Raw genomic sequence first — 27,311 nt, 5'->3', positions numbered from 1 at the left:
ACATGGCCTGGCGTGGCACATGAAGGCGTGGGTAGATTTTATGGTTATGATCAAGATTGTTGAAGACTCTCTTGGGAAAAAGGTCTTGGTCAAAACTTAGCATACATCTACCACATTTATGAGGATTGCAGCGTTCAGTCGCTTGTCTTATGAAATACGCACACTGATGGCTCTATTGCGCATGTTCTTGTTTTTATCTTTTAAATCGCAGAATGGATGCACTTGGCAGTACTAATTATATTTGATGTTTAAAGCTCACGCAGTTTAACATTGAATTTCCTATGTTTTTATCAAACTTTACCCAATGTTTATGTTTCAGCTTAAAGCTGACATCTTGACACACACTGTTTGCTCCTCTTTTTGGAAATACACATAGCAAGTATATCTTTAAGAGTCCTACTTTCACCAGACGTTGTTTATTACAACCTATTATAACTTTAATGATATTTTCTGGTTCATTATCTCCGTCAATACAACTACCACTTTTATACAAGTGATTTCAACAGTCCATAAATGGCCTTATCAAGACAACAACACTTATAGGTAATTAGGAATGACTGCACTCAGAAGGCTCACTGCCTCTTAATTATTGAATACTTTGCTGTCCGCAGTTCATTACCAAAGCAAAGGTGGACAGTGTGAATAATGTATGACATGCCTCCTCTGCTATGCCTATGATTTTGGTTAAGTGATGTTCCTGGATGTTTGATACAACTGTGAGATCACTGAAAAGTAGTGTCATTGTGGTTGCAGCAGGCTCCAACACACCTGGAAAGCAGATATTAGTCAAATATATACCTATTGAAAGCAAATATTAATACATTTTCTGTAGATCTTCAAGCAAAGCTGTTGGCTTCCAAAGAAGAAAACCAGCACAAATCAGAGGAGGTTGAGCACTTCAAAGAAAAACTGCAGGCAGTAACCAAAGAAAACCAGCAACTTACAGAGAGAATAAGAGCTATTGAAGCCCTGCTAGAGGCAGGCCAGAGCTCAGAAACTGAAAAAGATACAGCGCTGCAGGTTAGAATGCACTTAGTATGTATTAATTTGTGGCTTGGGTTATGTTTATCTGTACTTTTTGTTTTAATGTATAGGTAGTTTAATTAATACATTTTGTTTGTTGTACTGCTGCCTCTAAATTGCGGCTAAGGTGTAAAGTGTGGTCTAATGTGTCTACTGTGACATCATTAAATTGTATATCATTAAATTGTATAGCACCTTACCGTTAATACCTTGTTAGAACCTCAATGTCCCTTGGTGCTTTCCCTCGTCTTCCCTCCCTCACCTTCACTGCCTCTTTCATGTCACTAAGGTAGGATCCAAGGGAAGTGGAAGAAAGGTGGACGATCGTTCGGAGCCTTAAGACATGCTTTCATTGGAAGGGGCATTTGGTGTGTGTGTGTGGGGGGGGGGGTTGCTGGAAATTACTAGAAGCCTGATTCACAAAGCCATTTATTCCTTGACTGGTACTATCTGGAAGTGGCTATGTTTATGCCTATAAGTGATTCACAAAAGGAAAGCTCTCCGCTGTAAATGGTTTTACTGATTTGCTCAATGGCTGCGTACAATTGAGCATTAATAAAGCAAACTTCACTTCTCCATTCTGGAGTTGTATGCTGCATACATCCCTATATTCTCAGGGAAAGTAAATATTCTCTTTTGCCTTTTTGTACCTAATATGGTCGCAAGTCAGTTATTTCAGGTTGCAATCTGAAATCTTATTAAAATTCCTTTTTATAGCTCATTATAGTAATCCAGCTAAGCCTGGCTGCAGGTATGGGCACATTTGTGCTCCCAGCCAATCGGGGAGACTGATCAATGAGCCTACGATAGGCTCAGGTTACTCTTCACTCGCCAAGGGATTGTCCGGCGGATTATCTGTTTATTTGTGTAGTAATGTCTAAAGACCGAAAAGGCAGGTTTGTTGTAAGTATGTGCCGGACATGAGAGATGGGCACTGTTCACCACCCTGCAGGTGAGATTGACCCTCCTTTGCCTGAAATAGTTGCAGAAATCTAGAACTCCAGGATCCTCAATGTGGCTCATCCAGTTTTCAAGGACAGCCATTGGCTGCTATGAATCAGCAAGGGACAAAGTGATATGTGGTAAGCTGATGGAGGAGCCCTCTATATCAGGCAGCTGATGCCTAACCGAATCCGAGTTGATAAATGCGATATGTCCACTGTACAGTGGGAGCTCCAAGAAGGAAGCACTTGCTGGGAATGGAGAAACTAAACTAGATCAGATGAGTGGGCACAGACCGCCACCTCACATTGTCAGCAGATACTCTGGCAGAAGTGACAAAAAGGGAATAATTTCTAAATGCTCAAGGCTCCTTTTACTGCATTGTCTTACATTCAGGACCAGGGCCAGGTTGCAGATGGTATTCAGGCACATTTAGACAACATACTGGGATTTACATAAAATAAAGACTGCTTAAAAAATATGCAGAATTTGCCCAGATTGCAGCCGGCGGTCTTTTATGGGAACGTTTGTGTGGCACTGAATTGTGCCCACATCACAAGTATGCCACTTATTGATAATGTGCCGTAACAAACTGGAATTTTGGTAACTGTTACCTAATCTGCGGCTGGCTTTGATGATGAACATGCTGTCCTATAACTTGATCACCAGCATTAAGCAGAGTTCCATCATAGGTCAGGTGTAAAGTGTGGATGGAGATGCCATGCTATTCCTGTAGCTGAAGAGTCCTCAGACCCAACTCAAGGTGGCAATATTTTCAACAAGGTACATTTAAGGTTCTCAATGTACGGTTTGATATTTATTTGAAGCATGTTCTAAAGTAGTGATACTCAAAGTATGATACGACCCGGGGGGCGCTTGCGGCCCTCTAGACCTTTACATATAGCCCACCTGGTGAACAGCAGCACAAGCTGCTGTTTACGTGCTGTGTACTAATATTCAGAATTAAAAATAAAAATAAACGGGCAAGCATTTATTTGCAGGTTAAATGAACTTTTGAAGTCATTACGGTGGTGTCCTGCACCAAGTAACTTTAGTTGACCTGCAACTAAATACTTGTCTGTTTACTTTACTTTTTTTTAACCTCCACAATCCCTGATCCACCCAGGCCACTACCGCCACCCTGCTTTCCATTTCAAGCACTGCCTCGGTCACACCTCAGACCATACTTTGTGGCCCCTGGGCAAATGTTTGCGAGTACCCATGTTCTAAAGCTACAAACATGTCACCTTGCGGCCACTACTTTGCCATATATACATTGTAAAAATAAAAAATTAAATATCTAAAAGTGGATTGGGTGTCCCATTAGGTGTTTATATGAGTAGTATATAGTTTAATATAACATACCATAACCTTTTAACGTTTTCATTTGTTTTAGGCAGCGAAAGAGGCAGACATTGTTCAGCTTCAGACCAGGTATGTTTGCGTGATTAATCACAATGCTGTAATCTTGTTTGGTGAATTGGGTGTGCAGTCTGTTTGTGATCAAATTTACGGAACCTGCAATTTTCCAAAACTTGCATGTATATAATTCTGAAGAACTTCTGTGCTATTTAGTTGCCACAAATAACGCACTTGTACTGTTTATTTGTTGTATGGGGGATAAATACCCTTAAGAGTATCTTTCTCATTTAGTTTTCCAGTTCTAAAAATAGATGCCCGGTAAATTAGAATGTAGCCGGGTGATGCCCGCTTTTCACCAAGTGGCTTCTCCCAGCCCAAGTCTGTAATTTGTCTGATGAAGCCGGTGTATAATTGGCAGTGCTTGAGGTATGGGGTGAGCCGAGGAAGGACCTATTCATTATCCTGCTCTTGAGCACAGATGTGGTCGTTATTTTCATTTGCACGAGCAGTTTAACAAGTGGGTAGTTTGGCGCCAGGACTTCCGGAAGTGACGTCGCTCTTCACCTTGGCCTCACTGGTGTCCGTCATTCACTCGCAGTACTGAGTCGGAGGTGGAGAGGGACATAGCAGTGCAGGGCCCGCATCTCGATAGCAGCTCCTTCCCTCCGAGAAATTCAGAAAGGGCCACTGCCTTGTTGATGAAGAAGGTTTGAATTTTGAAAGCCTAATAACAGCATTTCTTCACTACATTCTCTTTAAAAATCTACACTTTGTGTTTGTGTAGATTATGTGGACTTTGGATCATATAGTTGTTAATTCATTCCGTATATATTTTAAAAGTACACCACTTTGATATCTTTCGCTGCTTCACAGTAAAGCAATCTTTTTGTCAAAAAACTACCTTCAGTATTTTTATTACTGGACTACAGGGTCCAAAATATGCCACTGGAGGCGTTCCCTTCTTCTATCTTGGCATCATCACTCGGGTCTTCAAGTAGTAGATGTAGAATATAAATCTGTTTCATACTTCAGATTTTTTTCTGTATTTTTCCTTTTGGTAAAAGGTTTTAATTCTTAGTGATGTGGAGGGCCGATGCACCTCACTACCAAATTGACCCCAGGCCTTTGACATACATGCATGTGACCGTTTCTTAAATGATGGGATGGGTTATGATCGAAAGGAAAGAGGCTGTCTCAAGCAAGTTTGTGCATTGACACCCCAAATCTTAATAATAAAAGTTAGACGAAGACCTTGTCCAGTTTATATCACATTTGATCTCCAGCAATGTGTTCAGAAAATAGAAATGAATACTAATGCACTTTTTTTTTAGACTTCAAGAGAGGGACGCCCACATTACCTCTTTGGAGAAGGAGGCCGTTGAACTTAAATCCACTCTGGAGCAGCAAACATGTCAAAATAATGTAAGTACAACTAACTGCTTTTTTCCCTCAAAATCTATGCCAAGTTCTCAATGGCATGTGTGAAGATGTCTACTCCAGGTGTTTGGAGGTTCAAATCCTTGATGCTTATTGCTTGCACAATAGTCTTGTTGAGCTTGCAAGGAGAAAAGAAAAGTAATCAACAAGAGAAATTATATCGCCAATGAGAGCTTTGACTCCTTTCCCAGTTTGTAAGTTGTTAAATGTGTAGCTGCATGCCTGTATGGTACTTTTATAGCGCAGACCAGTCTACAAAGCAACAGAACACTAGAAATCTCTTAACTGGGTGCATTAGTATGACAAGAAAATTGACGACTTTATTGTAGAACTTAGGGTAAAAAGCGTTTTTCCACAAAATGATGTTTGTACGTGACCAGAAAGGGGATATTTTCTTCATGGAACTTTGGTTTATGTACACATAAGGAGCCTATGCCTCCTACTAAGCACTAAACGTTAAACCAAAACTATTGTGAAGAAGCATATTGCAGCCAAATAATGCATATAGGAAATAGCATTTGTAGGAAGGTAGCGTTTTAAATAATATACTAAAACAATCATGTAGAAATTCTTATTGGTTTACAGGGTTTAAATGAATACCCCATCTACTGTGGTAGTGTGGACGAGCAGTTCAGGCTTATTAGAGGGTAGTGTTAAAGCACTTGTTGAACGCACACAGAGTCGATAAATGAGGCCCATACTCAAGAAGAAACTCAAGGCCATATATTTATTTTAACACCAAGAACCTCATTAATGGGTAAGTACTTTTCATAATAGCAATTTAAGTAGGTAAGTAAAATGTTCACTCAAATACGTTTTTATGAGGTAATGCTTTCCTATGGGGAAAAAAACTTCTACTGCATATGGTTCTTTGAAAACAGTTCTCGGGGTCCCCTTAACGATTTAAGGCAGAAGGGATGCCATGGTCTAGAGTACCACTGGCAGTTCGGGTTTACCTGCCCTGGAGTGTCCCAGTGCAGAGGTGCTGGACGGGTACACACTAGGCAGCGACTTGCAAGCTACACACTAGGCAGCGACGGGGGCCCACCTAGAACAGGTGGCAGAGGGGGACTTTAGGGAAAGTCTGGGAGCTCCCAACTGGCTGGCTCGGTTTGTGGTGGTCCTGGGAGCAGGAGAGCACAGTCTGTTGAACCTAGGCCGTGGAGCTCAAGTGCAGGGGTTTTGGTTGGCTCGTGCCCGTGTTTCATAGGCACCCACAGATTTTGGTTAGACCTGCAAAGGGGGCAAATCAGGACAGCTGGGCCACTCTCTATGTTGGCGTCTGCGAAGTTTATTGACTTACCTCGTCTGCTGAACAAACTTTGGTTGTTGCAAGGCAACCTGGTACCCCTTGGTTTTGATGTAGTGCGACTTCGGTTGGTCCTGGTGTCCTCTCGCTTCGTAGGGAGACTAATCGGACCTCTTGGAGCACAGTGATCTCTTCCTTGGCGGTTGCTGTGTTGGTGGACCCAGTGAACCAGACGTTGTGGTCAGTGGCTGTAGGGAAGTGGCTCCTCCACTTCAGGGCAGATCCTGACTGCTTGGCGCAGTGCTGGAGGCCCTCCGAGGCTTTTGGAGGGTGCACAGCTGCAGGACAATTCAGGTTGTCCCAATTGTTCGGACAGGAGCAGATAGGCAGGCAGGGTTTGGTGCCAATGTCCACCAGTAGTCTGCAGTTCTCACTTTTCTGGCTCTTCTAGTTCCTTCTTGTGTCAGGGGAATCTGAATTCTTGGTTTCAGAGGGCCACCTAAATACTAAATTTAGGGGTGTTAAGGGGAGTGAAGGATAGTAGCCAATGGGCTACGTACCCTTGGGGTCACTACACCCCCTATATGACCACTTCCTGTGGGGATTGGGCATAACCCTGTCCCAGAGTTCCTAATTTCACCACAAACAAGATGGTGGAATCCACATTTTTGTGTTCACTTCAGGCAACCCACCTTAGGGGTGTGACTAGCCTGGAGGTGCAACATGGCTCCATGCATTGCTAATTTCCTGCCTATCCTGGTGCCAGATGGGCCTCGGGCCGGGGACTGACATTCCCAGTTCTGAGGGAAGCCAGGGTTGCATATCAAAGGCAGCCAAAGCCTTCTGCCAGAGCAGGCATTGTTCCTGACCACCTAAGAGCATGGGCTCTCACCTGCAGGGGGTCAGGAACGGATCTGTGGTGGCAGGCTGGAAGGATCCAGTCAAACAGCACATTAGAAGATCAGTAAGGTTTCAGTGGCTACCTCTAAGGTGTCCTCTGGGTGTATGTCGTAATAAATCTAATACTGGCATCAACCGAGATTTCTTAAGATGAGGTGTTTGATACCAAGCACCATTATTTTCAGTGAAGGTATCATGTGGGTGGGGATCCCTCAGACCAGTGCCCAGTGCATATATTTAGATGGCCTCTGTGCTCACTTGTACTATCTACTAATTGAACTAGACAGCATAGGGGCCTATTTGCTCATGCAGATATGTCATCACATATAATATAATGCACTATGCCTTATAGTTATAAGGCCTGCTGTAGGGGTGTCCTACATAAATTGCATGAGTATCTGTGGGCATGGCACACAGGGTGTGTGCCATGTCTTGTTTTCACGCATTCTTTGCACCACAATACACAGCCTACAATGGCAGACTGCATGTAATTTGTGTGTGGGTCCCTTGGGGTGGCCTAATACATGCTGCAGCCCTTGGGACCCCCCTTTAGTACTCATGCTCTAGGTACTACAGGGACAATTTACTAGGGACTTACAGAGGTGCTAAAGTCCATGCCAATTGGGTTACAATCAAACTTTACTTGTTTTAGGAGAAGAGCACTGGCACTAAGGTCTGGTTAGCAGGCCTCATCGCACTATCGGAGTCGAAATCCAGCATCTAGTAGTTCTAAAGGGGGACAAAAAGTGGGGGGACAACTGCAACATAATTCCTGTTTCCGACAGCAAAGTTTACAGATATATTGGTGTTTAGGATTCTGAATCGCAGTCATGTCATGTCAAGGTTATTAATGTTGTTGGAGAGTTGTTACCCTGGAGTTGAAGTGTCATTGATGGAATCTGATGAATCTGTGAAGGAATTCACGGGAGATCCTAATTCCCACGAAATCTCTGCCTAGTAATCTTGGGTACCTCCAGAAATAGAGCATGGTCTGGCCACTGCACTCTTAATGACATTTTTTGTGCTACTGGGGTGAAATGGCCTCTGGCCTATATAACTTATTGGGTGCACTGTCTCGGTGTGTCCCAAAGCGAATCCATATTGAGTTTGCTCCGCATGGATCAGGACAGTGTATCAGATCATGTAAAAGATTAGGTAAACCCATGTTACCCCCAGCACAGGCACAACCTCAGTAGCACTGGGACAGTCCTACAGTGACAGATGGACAGGCAGTTGCTAATTGCCATTCGTCACACTGCAAGTGGCCCACTGCTGAATTTAAGGGGAGGAGCCGGTAATCTAAGCAATGTTGATCTGTGCAACTACACCTGCCTGTGGGGGCTTGCTGGAATAGTATCGGGGAAAACCCTGCAACCTCATTACAAAAGACACACTTAGTGGGGGCAGCCTTAGTTGTGCACCACCTCTAATATTGCCCACAATTAGTATGCCCCCAAGAGTTAGTTCTTCCCTTTGCCAACATGTGTAATACAAGTGGGTGCAAGGGCATAGGCAGGCCCTCATTTGTTTGGGACCATGCTCCCATACAATGAGGATACTACCCTGTAGGAAAGTGGGTTTCTGTTGCAGTAATCCCCCCCCCCACACTTTTTGCAAGACTACTGATGCGCTTTGACTTGATGTGCCCTGGGTCCCTGCCAATCAGGTTCCCAAGGCTTGTGTTCTTTCCCCAAACCTAACCCAATTGGCATCTCTGGCCACAGGTCAGTCCCTGGTAAATGGTACCACAGGTGACCAGGGAAGACCTCTAAGGGCTGCAGCTCTTATTGTGCCACCCTTAGAGGTCCTGTACCTTTACATACACACACTGCCTTGCAGGCTGCGTGTTTTGGTGCAGAACAAAGTGAAGAGTCGACATGGCACAAATCCCTGTGTGCCATGCCTACAACCCACTGCCCTGGCATATATCAGTCACCCCTCTAGCTGGGCGCCCTATACCAGTATTGAGGGTACAAGTGCATGAGCCCTGTACCCCTACAGTGTCTAAGTCTATTCTTAGACATTGTAAGTGCAGTGCTGCCATTAAGAGTATATGTTGCTGGGAGCTTGTCATTACGAACTCCACAGCACCACAATGGCTACACTGAAAACTGAGAAGTTTGGTATCAAACTTCTCAGCACATTAAACCCACACTGATGCCAGTGTGGGATTTCATGAAAAATGCACACAGAGGACATCTTGGAGATGCCCCCTGAAAAACGACCAGCCTCTGGTGGGTTCCCTGATTGGTACACCCCAGCCTGCCACCACGAGACATGTTTCTGGACCCCTAGGGTGGGAGCCTTCGAACCTGCAGCTAAAAACCAAAAACGAAAATTCCCATTGAAAACTACAGGGCACCCGATGCCAAAACAGCACCCTGCACCCAGCAGCCGCTGCGGGTGCACTTTGTGTGCTAAACCGTATCCCCCTTTGCCCTGAGCCGAACACCAGGAGCTTGGCTCCCACAACCTTGTGGCCTGCTCACCATCAGCCACCAACCGGAGGCACCCTATCCCTCATTGGATAAAATTGGGCCTCAGCACTCTGCACCCAGCTGCCCTAGTGCCGCTGAGCGAGTAACGAGAGTGCATCCTTGACCCTGGGGGAACCCTTGTTCCAACTCCCAAAGCTCAACTCCAAAGACAGATTACTTACCTGGTAACCGTTAATTTCATTGCTCTCCATAGGAACCTATTGACTGTTTTTCTCTGAAAAATGTTTTGTGTGGAGTTGATTTGTATGGAAACCTGAAAAATAACAGTTGTGCAAAACTGATTTTACTTACTTTTTCTCTAGGAAATGCCCCAGTGTGATATCTAGGCATATCACACTGAGTAGAAAAAGTAATCCAAAAAGTAATCTCAAAAGTAACGTAAAAGTAATTTACCTGTAATTTTCATTGTAAAGTCGATACAAAGTATATGTACAGCATTTCACAGTATTGCATTACCAGTAATTCAAACTATAACCATTTCAAAGGTCATTTACAATTGCATTTCAAACTGTATATTTACTGCAAAGTATTTATCAACTTACCTGTGCCAGGCTTGCTTGGTTCTAGAAAATAAAATAGCTAAAAGAATATTTTTTATACAAAACCAATTGGTCTGAAGTTCAGTCTTTGAGTGTGTGAAATTATTTGCTGATTGAGTGGCTACAACAAATGCTAGACACGTCCCTCTGATACTGCCTTACTGCTTGACCACACTACCACAAATAGAGAGTAAGGTTCTATCTAAATTTACATCTGCCTACCTTTGGGGTTCCACTGGACTCTGTGCACACTATATCTCACTTTGGTATAGTATATACAGAGCCAGCTTCCTACATACCCTTTGAGATTGATTTGGAGCAACATTCGCACCATAGCGGTCTGCATTGCCCATGGGGCTACACTAGTGTCTGCAGCCTCTTCTGTATTAAGGATGTGCCCTTGTGTACAGAAAGCAGATTTGTCCACCTGTTGTGCCCCTGGGCTTCGTCCCCTGATTTCAGGCACAATCTTTGTATAGTACAAAAGATCTTGAAATCATTCTACCTTGCAGTAGGATGCCATGCTGATGAGCAGAGTATAAAGATGATCTAATTTTTAAGAGTTAAACAAAACATGGGTTTTCTGTCTATAACGTCTAGCAAGCTTTCCAGTGCCCTCCCATAAAGCATAAACTGTTTGCTTTTCAACTAGCATGCTATTGCGGCGACCTCATTTTGTCGCAATTGTAGGCTGATCAGTACTGTCCTAGTAAGCCTTTTAATGTGCAGTGCAATAGTTTAATGTATGCTTTGATTTGTGTTTTAAATACTTTAAGTTTTCTGGTGATGGAAAGTCAAGTGCATCATCACCTCTCTCGTAGTCCAAAGCTGGTATTGTGCTGTAGGTCTACTGACCCAGCCTTTTAGTGCATGGACTCCTTGGACAACACCACCCCTAACTTTCTTCCTCTTGTTCTTTAGTTTTTGGACCCAAAGTTGGAATGTAGTCATTCCTCCCTGTATCTTGCGACCTTGAGTTTGAGTGATTAACAGAACAGTCCTTCTCTATTTTGAAAGCATGAAACAAGAGCATATATGCAAATGCCCACTCCAAAAGAGTCTATTCACGTTGCTTAACTTCCAGTCCCGGTTCTGCTCAGTTTATACATTATTGGGATGCGTGTGTGGGGTACACCTCAGATCCGCCCTTCCTCCCCAAGGCAATGAGTTCTTATTACAGCACTTATCCCTGTGTAAGGTATAGTCGTGCGATATCGATAAACGCAATTTTTGATTGCCTGGTGCCTCAAGAAATGGATGAAACTGCCATTTTGATATGATTTAGTGGGAGTTGTAATGTGGTACCCTGACCTGTAGTAGCCAGTGGTGTTCCAGGACCATGGAAGAGGTGGAAGAGGTGTGGCGCAGCGGCCAGGATGCCTGACTCCGGACTACGGGGTTCACGGTTCGATTCCCGGCGGCAGGTTAGTCCAGCACCATGTGACTCTGGGCAATAGCTTGCTTAATCTTCCCGAGGGCACCCAGCGCCGGGACACCACTTCGGAGGTAGCTGTGCGCTTTACAAATACTGGTATTATTTACAAATACTGGTATGATGGCAGTGGCGGCTGGTGACATTTGAAAATGGTGAGCCGTAAAATTGTCGTACTGCGCTATGGCGAGAGAGCGTAGCAAGCAAGCCCGAACACCATATGAAAAAAGAGTGGACAAATGGTGCATTTTCAAGCAAACTTGAGGAAGAAATTCCCAATTTTTATGAGCTATAGAGGACAATCAGAGCCGCTTAGCCACTTAGCAAGCAATTCTCTGAGTGACTCTGTGACACTAACCACACATGGGGCAGTCACTCACAGGCACAATATGCCCCTCCACATCAGCATGCGCAAAGATTGTCCTCTATAGCTCATAAAAATTGGCAATTTCTTAAATGAAAAATAATTAAATCTTATTGCTTTATCAACCTTCCTGCTTCCTCAAGTTTTAAGTTTGCTTGAAAATGCACGATTTGTCTACTCTTTTTTCACTCGAGGTAGACCAGCAATGCACTGAGCAGACACTTTGCAGGGAGACTATTACTACGTTTGGAGTGACAGCGGCATGTGCAGCGTGGGAGAAGCGCAGACAATAATACACGAGAGATGGAATGCCTGGCAAACCTCCACGAATAACCATTTCGGAGCGTCGCTTCTGTTTTCACTCCAAGCAACAAACCCAAGTATCGGAAGCCGTTGGTGCTGTTCTGAACACCAATGTCTTTATATTTACCCTGAGGCACTCAATGAGGCCTAAACTGACATCAGTAGACACAGGAGCGCGCCTACCAGTCCCCATGCTCATATAGCTGTCAACAGGACCTGCACCGCTGTAGAGCAGTCTCTTGAGAATTCCAAGAACCCTACATCTCCGGAGTCAGCACCCATGCCGTCGGAGTGGCAAGGCTCCCAAAAGATGCCAAAGGGCTGTTTGTAAGAGCAGTAAAATGCTGGCACAGTGAAGAGACAAGCTTTCATCAAAGGGACAAAGGGGCCTGGTGTCACAATCAACAAGCAAGACAAAGGCGGAAGAGACGCCACCTCTTCTCGTGCTAATCCAGTGCTGTGGTTGCGCTCTCACCGCAAATCTAGTGCCACTTTTGTTGGAACAAACCCATCAGCCAAAGAAAAGGGAGCTGTTGCTGCTCAGCCAGTGTATGGTGTAGAATGTTAGCATGAGTGTATGATGTCATAGAGTGTTGTGTGCGTGCATGAATGTCAGTTGAGAGTAGGGCTGAGCAGCAAGCAGGCTGCTCCTGTTGGGTTTTGTTCATTGTACCTTACTTCATTTATTTGTTAACTAATAAACTACATGAACATACCATCCTGAATACGGACCATTCATCCATTACAACAGCTGTTTATAAGGCAGGACATGTTATTTACTAGGTGTGAAGAATAACAGGAATAGTACTATACTGATTATAAAATATAATGACGTGATCGGTGCGCAGCTACTAGTGTAAATGATGTCAGGGTCTCTAAGTGCCGATGTCTGAGGACTGAGGCCGGACCACAGGCACTTCTTCCGACCGGGCCCCCTTGTCATTCAGCCCCAGAAGCGACACAACCGGGTGCCATCCGCCCCGAGGGATGCAACTGCTTACAGCTGGGAGGGGATGCAGTATGGAGAAACGTCTGCGCTTGTCTTGTGGCAGAGGAAAGAAAGCACGGAAAGCGGTTCACGAGTGCAGCCTGCGCACATCCACAATTCAGGTCCTGGTGCCATCCACTCACAGGGGCTTGAGGCACTTCACACCTAGAAACAGGAGGGCAGTTATATAGCGCTACAAGGCCCAGCAACCTTCACAGAACTAGAGGGCAATCATACTGCGCCTCAGGGCCCAGCAAGCTTCTCAGCGGCCTGCAGCACTTTACAGCTAGAAGCTGGAGGGCACTTATACAGCGCTACAGGGCCCAGCAAGCTTCACATGGGCCAGTGGCACTTCACAGCTAAAAGCAGGAGGACAGGTGTATAGCGCTACAAGGCCCAGCAAGCTTCACAGGGGCCTGCGGCACTACACACTTTGAAGCAGTAGGTTTGCTTGCATCGTGTGCTCTTAAATGTGTATCCGAATTATTTTAATAGGTGAGTGCTCGCCTCACATGCACCCAGAAAAAGACCGCCATAACTGTCACGTCCAAAGGGAACCTAGCAAGTACAGCTTGAGGAGATAAAGTACGTTGTTCGCAGTAGTTATGAGCGCTTAGATTCCTGTCAGGGACGCATGTTTATTTCACTGTAGCTCATAAAACGATGACAAGTCCCCGGAACTTTGGAATGTTGACTATGAACAAAACTGTGCAAATATATCACGTCTTAGGGTGTGATCTGAATGTGCTTCATGTGTTTCTTTTCTGCAATTAACATTCAGAAAACAACTTTCCACTGTTCATGCCATGCCACCGTGTTAAGGGAATGAGCAAACCGTGTGCACGAGTCCATCGCACAATTGTCTCTTTGCAGATAGAATGTCACCAGGGCTGGTGAGTTTCAAAAAACCTCAAGAAAACGTAAAGTACTCTGACGTTTCCAACTTTTAACCAGGTTAAGAGCCGCCAATGCAAACAGCGAGATGTGAAAGGAAGACTGAAGGAACACTCAAATTGCAGCATAGATTTTCAATAAAAAGGACTTCTGGAGACGCTGAATCAATTTTCTGCCTGTAACATCCAGGCGCCAAACGGCCTACTAGAATAAAGCACATTTTTGGGCTATTTACTGGATTGTGTTACTGCCTGCACCATAGTCACTTTGTACTCAGTCGCGGCTCGCGGGGGGTTAGGGGGGGGCATCCCGATGTCCTGAACAGGTCAGCGCCGCCTCAGGTCCGTTGGCGCAATGGCGGGTTATGGCGCCTACAGCCCCTCTCAGCCAATCCTGGCACTGCCAGCAGCACCAGGATTGGCTTAGGGCACGGTTACTGCTCGCCCGCCTGCCCATTAGGAGACCGAGGTGTGAGCCTTTGCTCAACCCTCGCTCTCCTAATGGGCATGCGCCAGCCTGTGCAGCCACTAGTACGCATGACTGGGTACGGTGCGAAAATTCGCTCACCTTCCCCACTCATGCTGCCTGTTGCCCTGGTCGTCTGACAATCATGTCAGTCAACATGATGCCGGACCGCCCACCCCCTTCAGACTCTGAAGGTGGTGGGCGGTCCGACGTCATGCTGACTGACCTGATTGTCAGACAGTTCTCCCTCGGCGTCTCTGAACTTAAGTAAACTGATTCAGTTTACTTAAGTTCAAAAACGCCGAGGGAGCTGCGGGCGGTGGGGCTATGCCCCAACGCCCTAATGGACGCACCGGACAGTGCTGTGCTGTACACCTCCTTTCTACGTACCTCTCATCTGCCCCAGCCAAGGAGAAATGGACCCGATTTTTGACCTCTCTGGGCATTTGCGATTTGTGTACCGTTTTAATTATTCTACAAAATCTACTTTGTCCTATAATGTATTTAAATGGGGAAAGGCGATCTGTTCTCGTTTTAACTTAAAAAGATGTATGCTGTGCTAATTTTTAGAGGTGTATTTCTGTTCTGCAACAACCCCTCCTATTTCTCGACTCACTGTTAGTGTGTCCAACTCTGACAGTGTTTACTATTTCTGACTTAAAAGAGCCCTTATTGTTTCACTGGAACCAGAGCCACAGTTCTATTAATGCACTTGGATCCTGATCTTCTTATAGTCATTTTTTTTCTTCAGAAGGTATATCCGGACTCATGTCCACTATACGCCTCCATCTTGAATTACACTGCCCATGGCTCTCCCAGCACAGGGACCCACAAACCACTCTGCCAAAGCACCTAAATAGTGGCCTGCAGCGCCCCCACTTTTCAAGTTTTGTTAAACCTGCGGTGCTGAAAGTCACAGTCCTGCGCCACCCTTTAGCCTGCCAATGGTCTTTGAATACAAAGGGTTGATTACTTGTGCTAATGGTATCTCAAAATGCATGTTTTTGGCTCTGAAGATCTCGGTCACCCAATTTATGATCATACTGAAAAATGCCTAAAACAGATTTGACGTTTTTTGCTTTATGAAAGGGGAGATTGAATGAGTTTGAGATACAATCAAAATCCTTTCCAGACAGTTTTTTTACCCCTAACTTCCAGTCATCAAGCATTCTCATCCCTATTTGATAACATCACAATTGTATTTTATACTATATTTTATTTCAAAATGTATATAGCGCTTATTACCCCAATGTTGAGTGCTGAATTGAATGGCAAAGTAGGGTAAAGGAGTCATCTGTTGCCACAGTGTGGATTTTAAAGAAAACTTTTACTTAGGGATGTGGTGCATTAAGCCACAACCAGCGCTTCACTGACACTGAGCGTGATTGGCAACGCCCTCAATGAACGAATGAATGAATAAATGAATGAACGCATTTGTAGAGCTCTCAGCTACTCAACAAGAGTGTCCCGGCGCTGATTGGCTCACGCAGACAGGACCAGCAATCATGTCTAGCCTTGGAAAAGGCAGGTTTTAAGAAGTTTCTTAAAGGCTTTCCGGTCAGTGGACTCAAGTCACCCGATTTTGACTTCAGACACTTATGCGGATTGCGGCTTTATTAGGCTTCTGGTGGGATGCATGTCCAAAAGAGTTGAGCATTTGAAAGAGGATGGGAATTTGAAAGGAGTCAATCATTGGTCTTTGTTGTCACCTTGAGCTCTTTCCAGACTAGTGGTCTATAACCCATCAGCTACTTTGAGGGCGCTCGCGAGCGGATCTTTTACTGGTATGACAAGCAGGTTGTGACATGTGACAATCATGCCAAGGCCTCAGTTGATGACTGTTCTTCTGCCAGCATATGAGAATGTTTCCAATTAGTTGATAATGTTAGAGTTGATATTCAGAGAACCCAAATCCAAATATTGTTCATACCCATTTTTAGTAGATTCAGCCTTATGTTGGGTGCCTGCGTTATTTCATTTTCGTTACTAATTACTAAATAATTATTGTCCTCTCTACCACCGGATTTTATTCAGAATTGTTCATAGAACTGCTACTGGTCGCCTTTATTTGTGATATGTAAACACAAGCACTTTTTTTCCATTGCAGGCAGCAAAAGAAGCAGAAATGATTGAGCTGCGGAGCAGGTAAATTATTTACAAATTCTTGGCAGTGTAACATGGCTTTCTAATTTCATTAGCTGTAATTCAGCAGCTGTACTTGAGGGGAAAAGGGTGACACATGGCCAGATTTATAAAGATGTCTGCACAGTGTGCAGCCAGCCTGACCACACACAGTCCTTCGTATTTACAAACGAAGAGTACGACTTGTGGGTGGTCCATGCGTGTAAGCAAGTCCTGCTAGATGCTTCAGAAAAGATTCCCCGCGTCAACATCTGTAGAGAACAGATGTTTAAAGATGTAATCACACCCCGGTCCTCAGGGACATCTTAAGGATTTAGGGGTCCCCAGGACAAACATAATTTGGGGACCCCTACTTAGAACCACTCTGAATTCCTATTCCACTATCAGCTCATTTATGCCCTCAATGACTTTGGCTGTATCATTCACAACCCTTCTTCCTTGGCCAGCCTGCATCTGCATTAGAGAAAACAGGCCAGCACCAGAGAAGCAAAGATTATCAGTTCAAACCAACCCATTGCATGTGGTACTGTGGACTGTTGTCTCACTTTTAGGGCCTCTGCTTGGGGAATGTGTTTTTGTTTACATCACTTCAGATCCTGCTATGTGCGAGTTAGGGACTCCGTATCAGGTGGCACAGTGATTGCAGCGACACAGGAGCGGCTCCAAGTCGATGATGCACTCATGGATGGAGCACATAATGCCACACTGTTTGTTGACACATGATTTGCCTGCAGCAAAAGCAGAAAGACTAGTGGTCTGACAAAGCCTTCTGCCCACGATCTATGCTGTTACTCTGTGGCTAGTCTGTCAAAGCCATTCAGGCACACAGTGCCAGGTAGGGGCCGGAGTGGCAGGATAGCCTGGGCTGGCTCAAAAAAAGAAAGTAAGTAAACAAACTGGTTATATTGACTAACTCTATATAGTGTGGGAGCTGGTCAGAAAGGTTAATGAGGGTGGCCCCTTTAAAAGTGGGGCCATTGGCCAGAGCCCACTTTGCCCATGCTTTAAAACGTCTCTGCTAGCCCTCCTTCCAAATAGGTGCATGGGACACATTCCAGATGTGGACGCAAAATAGTCACTGCACTAGTATTTTGTGGTTACATTCCAGCCATTAGTAAAGGAGTAGGACTGTAAATCCCACACCAGTGCGTTGGTGAACGATGCAAAAAAAAATTAAAAAAAATTGGTAAATGCATTAGGTTTTGCCTGTGTGATTAATAATAAGCTGTTTATGCAGGCAAAACCTAAAAGCAAAGATTTCCGACATGATCTCCAAATTGGCTAACGTTACTCGGTCCAGTAGCTGAACAACTTAAAATCTGAAGAGAAAATGTATAAAAGACCATTTTTTTAATATTCAATTAAAAAAAGTAACCAGTAGATGGCAGTGTTGTCCAGTTCTCCCAATATTGGGAGAGAAGTGACATGAAATCTTCACACGGTTTATACAGGCACACTAATATAACTTCCCAAAACAAAGTCATAAAATCGAGTTCACGAACATAAGCCCATATAAAATGTAGAGTGAGTTCAAATGAATATTTCTTGGTGGCCTCACGATGAAAAGATCAGGAATGTAACACAGCTGTTTCAATGCGTGCAGCCAGGGAAATAAAAAAGACCGCAGTGGATGGTCACAGTAATTTGGTTATGGGAACTGATAAGAGCCCCCTTTTAATATATATTAAATACAAAAGATTTCACAAGTACGGCGCAAGCGCTGTGCAGGTGAAATTAACTCTGTTGGACCTGTGGCAAGTCTACGAAGTATGTGGAAAGGAATGATTTTGACGGTGTGCATACATTTGTCACTTTATGCATACTTGTGCAGTAACCATCCCTGACTCCACCCCATTATACACATTTGTGCATGCCCTAGCTGAAAGTGCAGACCCTTTATTACGCCCATATCCGCCTAATTTTCCTCATGTGCACATGAGCTTTCTGACTTTTGATAATATGCGTCTCTTTAATATTTAAGTGGAAAAAACTCTTACAATAACACTATGGGCTGATTTATGACTGTGGTGCATCCATCAGAAGCTGCCAGGCACTGTGGAAGGGCTTACGTTTTTGTCTAAGGATAAAGAGGATTCCTACAAAGTGGCTTTGTTATATACCGATGAGGAAATCAAACTTAACAGAGTAATAAAGGAATAATTCCCATATACTATAATTTAAAACATTGAATGCTCTTCAAATTAAAATGTATAATTCTAAATTTGAGGATGTGCGTTTATTAGCCTTGCACTAAAGCCTGACAAATACATTTTCATTTTCTTCTATAAGTAGGGCCAGAGTAGGAAGGAAGGTAGTTCTTTTTATGCTTTAAAGTTTTCCTGTTGAATTTGGGGTAGAAAGACCTGTGCTAAACCTGTTTGTTTAAAGTGCATATTAGTTATACGCCATAGCTAGTGCTGCAAAATGGCTTCCAAGGCCAACCTGTACCCCTGTGAATGGGGGTCGGGTGGAGATGAGGCACACGTAACCGTGTTGCCTAGAGTCGCTGACATCACACGAAGGGTTGTGACTTTTCAAAGTAATCCCATGTCCCGTTTTAGGCTGCTTCGTCACCCATCCAGCAAGAATAAAGGGACTAGATTTCCAGTATCTATTTGCTGAAGGCTTTTTGCCGGGTGGAGTAACCGAGCTAGAGCACACAATGCCACAGTTTGGAATGGTGGATAATTGACCACCCTGGAGTTGGGCAGCTTGAGCAAAGGAAGAGGTCCTCAATTATCGCTTCTTTGATCTTAATTATGGTCATTGACTTTATTTATACAGGAAGTTTAAGAAATACTTCTCTGATTTCCTCCTCAAAGGAAAGAACCAGTTCTCTTTGAAATCTAGTTTTTAACTGCTTTGTTTAAAATCTAGACTTGCTTTTAATGTTAAGGATGTTTTTAGTTTTCAACATAGCTTTAATAGATGATTTTCTACTGTTTGAATGCCTGAGTATTGAAATATGTTATTTTTTGCATATTTAAAATACTATTGACGAGATTCCCTTTTATTCCCTTAAAGATGTCAATGCATGGCAGCTTTACAGTTGCTGTGACGCTCTAGTGCTGGTTCCCTAAAGGCTCAAATAGATCTCTTTTATGAACAATGATGTTGTATTTTTGCAGTGTTCATAACTGGGATCAAATTTTGAGGAAAGAGTGCTCCGCAAATGAGTATTGGTGGTGCACTGCTATATATTCCAGCATCAGCAAAGTGTATGCAGTGTATCAGAAAATCCTCACAATACTCCTGTGGAATACGTATTATTGAACCGGTTTTGTATTTCCCTTTTAGGCTTCAAGAGAAGGAGGCACTGATTTCCTCACTGGAGAAGGAAGCTCATGAAGTGAAATCCACCATGGAGCAGCGAAATCAAAATAATGTGAGTTCAGCTACATGTGTGTGCACAAATGTGGGTTTGAAGCAGGTCAATGGGGAATCTGAGAAGTTGTAGGTTGTAAAGGGCCCACAACAACTCAGAAGTGTTGAACTACCCGGTTCTTTAGAAAAATGCCAACTACAGTTGTATCTTCCTTTCCTCAGCCAGGTAAGTGAGAAAAGCATGTGCTAATGATCCACCCCTGAAGGCGGATAGCTTCATCACATTGTGTTTCAGATTGAACTCATGTAGTTTGTTACATGGAAATTCACAGATTTACACTGTGCACAAGCATTTAAGTGGGATGGGAAGTTCTAGATGCTTGGCATTGGTGGCCAATCCTAGGCTGCCACATCACCCCTCCACTCCTATCCCAATCCTCCTACACAACTTGCTGTGAAAATCGAAGATGGCGTCGTCAAGTGGTCCCTGTGCACATCTCCTATGTGGGAACCTCAGCTCTGCCCCTAGCAGCATCATTCCCTTCTTTGTTCACTGGGCCTGGGCTATAACAACCCCGGTATAGTGTAATAGCTAATAAACCGATGCAGATTTATTGCTCACCCCTTCATCCTCCCAAGATGAGTGAAGCAGTGTTATTTAATCCTTTTGTGTGGGGAGACATTTTCTCCCCTCTACTGGGGAGCAGTTTCTTTAACTCAGCCCAGCAGGGTGACAAAAAGACGGGACTCTGTTCCTGAGCGGAGCCAGAGAAATATGACATTTCTAGACGACCCACAAGGTGTAAATGTAGATTCTTGGGACCTGTGTATTTTAAGATGGTGTGCATGCTTCAGTCTGGCTTGATACCCTAAAGGACTTTGAAGGGCAAAGGAAATGGAAACAGAACTTTAAGGCAGATTTCCCTAATGCAGGTATTACAGTGACACTGCAGATAAACCAGTAAACCCTGTTGCCGCTACCTGTGAGTGCCCACTAATGTTTAAGGCCTATCCCAGGTCAAGATCTTACTTTGCAACGCCACCTATGGACCGGTTTACTGGGCTGTGCACTACAGTAGTCTTGCACACGCAGCCTGCTCACATGTATGCACATGTGTTCATGTGCAATCAGCCAAGTGCCTCTTCACCCTACCTGCGTCGCAGCAGCCTTATCTTAAAATGCGGACACTGGTGGTAAGCACATGCAGTCCATTTACCACATGATTACCTTGGGTGGGACACAAGTAGTGAAACATACCCCACGGTAAAAGTCCAAAACTGGGTGATCAAAAAGCAAAATAATCTTGGTATATCAAGTGGGCAGAACCCATTTGCAACACTGATTATATTTATTGTCAAAGCAATATGTTAAAGCCAATAGGCCTTTAACGGTGGACTGTTATTCGACTATAAATACACTATGCATGTACCATTCCAATATTGACACCTGCTGGTATCTTTAATTTTCTTTCTTTCTTTATTTATTTATTGCAAGAAAAAACATGACCATTTCACGTGGTGGCATTTTTTCTTTTCTACTTTTGTTCTTTCAATTTATCGTGCGAATGCTTATTGAGTATGTGCATTTGGTTTGTTGTTGATGAGTGCGTGAGTGAATGTAAAGATGAGCCAGTGGGTGGATGAAGGAATGCATTAATTCAAGGATGGATGTGACACATGTACCTAAACTCGCCTTTGATTAAAGAGGCATTTTCAGTTATAAGCCTGACCTGCCATTGTAAAGGCTTGTTAGGGCCTGACTACCAGTTTGGCGGTGTGGCAGCGGGCCGCCATGCCAGCACCCTGCAGCCACACCGCCAAACTCATCTGCACACCACCCACCAGATTATGAGTTCATTCGTGGTTGGGCAGGCAGTGCTTTGGTGGTCCCACAGCGGTGCCTTTCAAAACCTAATTTCTGAGCCTTAGAAAGGCACTGCAATGGGAGTGCCAAAGCACATTGCTGCATGACAAGGACTGTTAAGTGCTGTTGAGTGCATGCCGTGCGGGAACTGGCGGTGCATGCATACAAGGGGGCACAACATGAGCTCCCCTACATGCATTCCCTGGCCCTGAAGCAACAGGGGACCCTCACTGCCATGAAAACTGTGGTATAAGGAAACTCCTAATATGCTTGGTGGTGCTTTAGCTGCACCACTAGCATATTGCGGGCCTCAGACTACTGCAAGACCGCCGGGGTTCATGGATCCCTGGTTGTGGCAGGGGTCCTATGGCAGTCCAACTGCCAAACTTGTAATACGGCGGTCGAACCACTGCTGCAGAGGTGCAGGGACCGCCACCGTGGCTATGGCAGTCCATCGGACCGCTGTAGTCATAATCAGACCCTTAGTGATGTAGATGTGATTAGCCTAAAAACTTCTTGTGCCACATGACTTGTTGGTAGTTGGTGCTTCTCAACGCCCAACATCATAATTACTGTGAGGCATAACGGTGGTTGATGATGACTGCCCCCCTCCCCCCCTCCCAATTTAATTGCCTATTTTTCTGGCTCCAATAGCACACGAAACACAGTTCACATGGTGCATTTACTTGTTAATGTACCTTGATATATTTTACATTTGATTTCTATCTTTAGTCAATTAACTGTTATGTTTTTAGTACATGTACTCACTTTTATGTTTCAGTTTTTCGGTGCCCACCATGTGCTTTTCAATGTAATACCAATACTGTTCCTTACCATAACCTGCACGAAGCTCCACACATCTGTTTAAATGAGGGGCGCTGTGAAAGATTATTTGGCAGGAAAGCCCCTCCTTGCTGGCACATTTTAAGTGATTTTAATTTTAATTTACTACCTGGTTCATCATGGGAAGTGAGATCATTGAGAAAGGAATTCCATTTCCTGAACTTGCTTAAAACTTGTCATTAAATGGTACTTTTTGCTCTCAATGCTGAATTTGTCGTTGATTAGTATATTTCTCACCTGTGCCTTCCAGCGTTTCAGTTGTAACATCAAGAGATGCTTAGTTATGTAAATAGTGCAATATTTGCCGACCAGAATATGTTCTGTTGATGTATTCATCAGTTTATTGGAAATAACTAAAACCTCTTTTTTTCTATTTCAGGCTACAGAACACACAGATGTTGTTGAGTTGCAAACGAGGTAAGGCCAGTTGGTTATGTCTAAAAGTCAAATTGAAAAAGCAGTGTGTCTATGAATAAAACTTTATATAATCATATGCTGCCCATTGGGTGTAACAAGCTGTAAAAATGGTTGCACGTGCCAACTGGATAAGCGGGTAGAAAGCCATATGGTACCAGAAGAAGGTCTTCACTTATTTGCTGTGTTCCAAGCTGTGGGTTTGCTGTGATCACTGCTAGGAGAATGAATGTTGATTATGTATGCACAGTTTTGTTCATCTTTTATCTACGACTGTCAATTTCATATTCACTTCCTAAATTTCCAATGGACTTATTGACTGGCATGCAACCTTTAGTTGCAATAGTAGGGTTGATCAGCTAGTTTACAATTAGATTTGTAGTTCATGGTCATCATTGGTAAATAGCTGGCCTGTAATCTCAGCGTTTCTAAACAAACATGCGCTGTGCATTCAAAAAAATAAGCTGCCTAGTGCTTTTCCGCATTTCTCTTGCATCTAAAAGATTATTTTAAAAAAATGCCCTTTGCCTCTACAAATAATGGGAAAACCAGCTGTAATCTAAATCCTTACTGGTAATGTCTTGGATACGAAATGTAATGATATGTTCTCAGATGACCTTTTCCAGTATGCATAACACGTAACAAGGCACCCACAAGAAACTGTCATTGTTCTATTGCATTTAAGCTGTCTGTCTGTACCATTTCAGTAGCCTTTTTTAATTAAACATGTCTGCCCTTAATGGAAAATATTTTCAGTCTATGAAGGTTTCCTTCTGTCTATGAATGGGTGGGTCGTCGTTTCCTGGGGTAGCTTCATGTGAGGGGTATTCCAGTCTAAAATACTGAAGCTTGAATTGAGTTAGACGGGATAATCTGTGGATAGAAGACTCTTTTCATAAAGGAGATGACTATGATTTTAGAGCAGGATCTGTCAAATGTCTCCTGGGATTTTGAGGCCTGGCAACTTTCCCTAAAACTGTTATTTATCACCATATTGCCAAGGTGTGTTTGTTATTTCATAACCTGGCCACTGACTTCCAATTCATAATTCCCGTATTCAAGTTGTAGTGCTTGGTTCATGCATGCCAGGGGCGTTCAACTGGGGAAGCTTTTCCCATGCATCTCTTTTCTCTCCAGTGCAAGTATTTGAGCCCCTTTCTGCATTTGTGACTTGTGTTTTCTGCAACAAGCAGTACAATTCCCTTCTATTTCAGCTTGAAGCCACTAGTGGTTTGAAAGCGCCAACAAATAGTGAGTACTTGTAAATCTAAGAAGTGTATAGAAAAGAGAGCACAGATATACAGGCATGTGTTTTTTCTCCTGCTTCATCTTTCCAGGTTAGGCAAGCGTGCTAGATTGCCTAGTCAGCTACAGGCTCTTGCTGATGTGAGGGCTCGCAATTCCACGATGCTATTGGTCTCAGTAGAAAAACACAGACAGTGATTTGGCCTTGCCCTTCTCTAACTGTGCCTTTAATCCCCGCTACTCCTGCACTTCTTAGAGCTAGATTCTCATGGTGGTGCACCCTGCATTCACAGAGATTCCCCCACAAAAGGTTAGAGGAGCCAGACCCAGCCTCTCATCCTGGTCTCCCGGCCCCTAAATACAGAAGAACCTTTTGCATAAATGGGTGAATGGAAGGCTAAATATGGAGCAGATATTAATTCAGCATTTAGGTGGGCGCCCATGTGATGGCTGGACTGATGGACCTAAAATCTAGACAACTAGAGAAACCCAGAAAACTGTAGTTCGTGTTGTCTGAACATGGTGTTCGTAAAGGGTAGGCCTTGAAGAAGGTACTATGTTTTAAGAAAGATGTTTCCGGATAAGTTTAATCAGTGGGGTGCGCAGTGTGAGGTTTTGGTTTGGCGCAGGTTAACTCATTTACTCTGAACGCAATTCTCACAATGTACGTGCCAAGAAACCTTTTTTAAATTATGTCTGTCTCAAACTGAAACCCACAGAAATCTTTGGCAGATCCACAAACCCTGTTTCAACCAAGGGAAATTATAAGACTAATAAAATCTATGAAACCCATCTGGGCGCCGGGTCCAAACGGACTGCCTGCCGGAATCTTTCAGGTAGCACCAGAGGCTGGGGCAGTGCCAGTAACTATTGCCTAATAGCATTATTAAACTTGGAAGCCTGGTCTGAAGATAAAGTGCTGCTACCCTTCTTTCAAACAGGCTTTCGTGGAGGAGCCACCACAATGGACAACATAATCGCTCTATCGGCCCTCTGTCATGACGCCACTCAGCCGCTACAACCTCCTCTTTTGTGCTGCTTTGTCGATCTAACCGCAGCCTTCGATAAGGTTGATAGACCTTCACTCTGGAAGAAACGCGCAAACTGGGGCATTCCATCTTCACTTCTAATGACCATAACATCTCTCTACTCTGAAACCTGGGTACGGATAAAAACAGGTCCCACAGCTCTGTTGGCAAAAATCTGGACGTCCGGAACAAGGCTGGTTGCTCGTCCTACTCCTTTTTAGTCTATACACAGTGGACCTGGGAAAGCGCTAGCCAACAGCAGCCTGGCTCCACCTCGACTAAGTAATCAACCTTTACACATCCTGCAGTACGCAGATGACCTTGTCATCATGGACCACACCAAGGTGTGCCTGTAACGTGCCCTGACCGGCTTACACAAATACAGCATATTGAACCATCTTATCAACTCTGATAAGACCAAGATCATAGTAATGGGCCGGCACAAGCTCAAAAACACATCACTTGCACCATTGGATGTAGGAACATTAATTCAGTGCAGAAATACAAGTACTTGGGGGTCTGGTTCACAGAAACTGCAAGTCCCATCGCCCACAAAAAAGATCTGACCAAAAAATAAATAACGTACGGTTTAATAAAACTGAACAACAAGCTCACAAGTCCTTCAGCAGAGAGCATCAGGAAAGTTAGCCAAGCTACCACCCCGCCCTACAACTGCACCCTGCCCCTGCACAGTCCAAACGCTGATCCTGGGTTACCTCATACAAAGGACCCCGAAAGAGAATGGATCAAGCCTAGGCAGCAGCAACCGAGCCTAAAGCTCCCTCCCACCTTACTGAAAAGTGCAACATACACATTCGCACCACGTACGTTTTGCGGTCTACACTCAGTAAAGTATTGTGCTGGAGGTCCCAGAGCCAACAGAAGAAAGAGACGGGCGCCTTCCTCCGGGGACTGGTCGCAGCCATTGGACAAAAGAAACTACGAGACCATGGCTATGTGTCTTCAGATGGCTCACAACAGTTGCACGTAATCTGACACAAATCTGGCACACCAGGTCATGAACTAGCAGAGCACTAGCACTTTACATAAGAAATCGCTCAAAACGAGAGGCACAGCAACAAAAGCAGATCAGGAGTCCCGAACATCCTGGGTGGCGATACTCTCCCACGGGATGGGCCACAGTGCGATGGTCAAAGTAGAACTTGGAAACAAGACCTGAGACAATTGCGGGCACTTAAGAACCGTATCTGATTAACGTTGTATCGTTGTATATCATACAAGAAAATGTTTTTTTTAAAACTTTCTATGGCAATGGTTTTAGTGTTCTGAAACCTTCACTGTTGTGTCCTGGCTTACTATGATGTCAGTACACTCGCACCTAAAACTGCTCATGCTTGGTTTGCTGTGACCCCATTCTTGCGACATCTGCACTTTGCGAAACTGTGACTTGCTCTTCAACATCTTTCCTATACATCTTTCGAGACATTATGCAGACCTGAAATGAGATTTAGCCAGCTTATAATATACAACTTATTTTTACAGTCCAATGTAATCGTTTGTAACCATTTGCTTTTATCCAATGAGATCAATTGCGTGCTATTACGCACTGTATTAGTTTTATTGGAGGGTTGAGATTTGAATGACGTACATATCAGTGACTGCACTTGGTGTTGAGTCTTAGCTATCCAAGAAACCATATTCGTGTTAATTCAGACGGGATATTAGCCGTCATCATGGATCGACGACCATGAGTTGATGTCAAGTAGGTTGTTTTTCAAATATTTAATGCCGTTCAAGCTTCAACCACTAGATGGTAGGAGTATTTTAACGCATAAACAGTGCATGCTGCGAGTGCAAATAGAAAGCAGTCCTTCTGATGAGTACTTGTGAAACACATTCTTGAAAGTAATTTGGACTTTGGTGGCATCACAAGGCACAATCACTGGTGACGGCGATTCAGACAGATGTCAGAGTCTGTGGTCATGTGTTTATAAATGGAATTAGTGTAAGTGGATGATAACGGTTTTTCAATTCAGATTATAGGGCTTGGTTTAGATTTCGACAGACTATTTTCTCCTCACAACGTTGACGAAT

General features: G+C 44.0%; 1 protein-coding gene across 6 annotated transcripts in view; it reads left to right on the top strand.

Moving 5' to 3' along the window:
• The window catches only part of RRBP1 (ribosome binding protein 1), a 250,849-nt gene that overhangs the window by 117,405 nt on the left and 106,133 nt on the right, over positions 1-27,311 (top strand). For all 6 annotated transcript variants that reach the window (XM_085611756.1, XM_085611754.1, XM_085611752.1 and 3 more), the window contains exons 9-14: positions 833-1,020; positions 3,362-3,399; positions 4,659-4,749; positions 16,504-16,541; positions 19,836-19,923; positions 22,949-22,986. In XM_085611756.1, the coding sequence (XP_085467882.1) occupies positions 833-1,020; positions 3,362-3,399; positions 4,659-4,749; positions 16,504-16,541; positions 19,836-19,923; positions 22,949-22,986 (481 nt within the window). The remainder of the gene's footprint in view (positions 1-832; positions 1,021-3,361; positions 3,400-4,658; positions 4,750-16,503; positions 16,542-19,835; positions 19,924-22,948; positions 22,987-27,311) is intronic.

This window comes from Triturus cristatus, chromosome 6 (genome assembly GCF_964204655.1).
Source record: "Triturus cristatus chromosome 6, aTriCri1.1, whole genome shotgun sequence".
NCBI classification, from domain to species: Eukaryota; Metazoa; Chordata; class Amphibia; order Caudata; family Salamandridae; genus Triturus; species Triturus cristatus.
The sequence above is the reverse complement of the archived record's forward strand: the minus strand, read 5'-3'. Positions and strand labels throughout refer to the sequence as shown.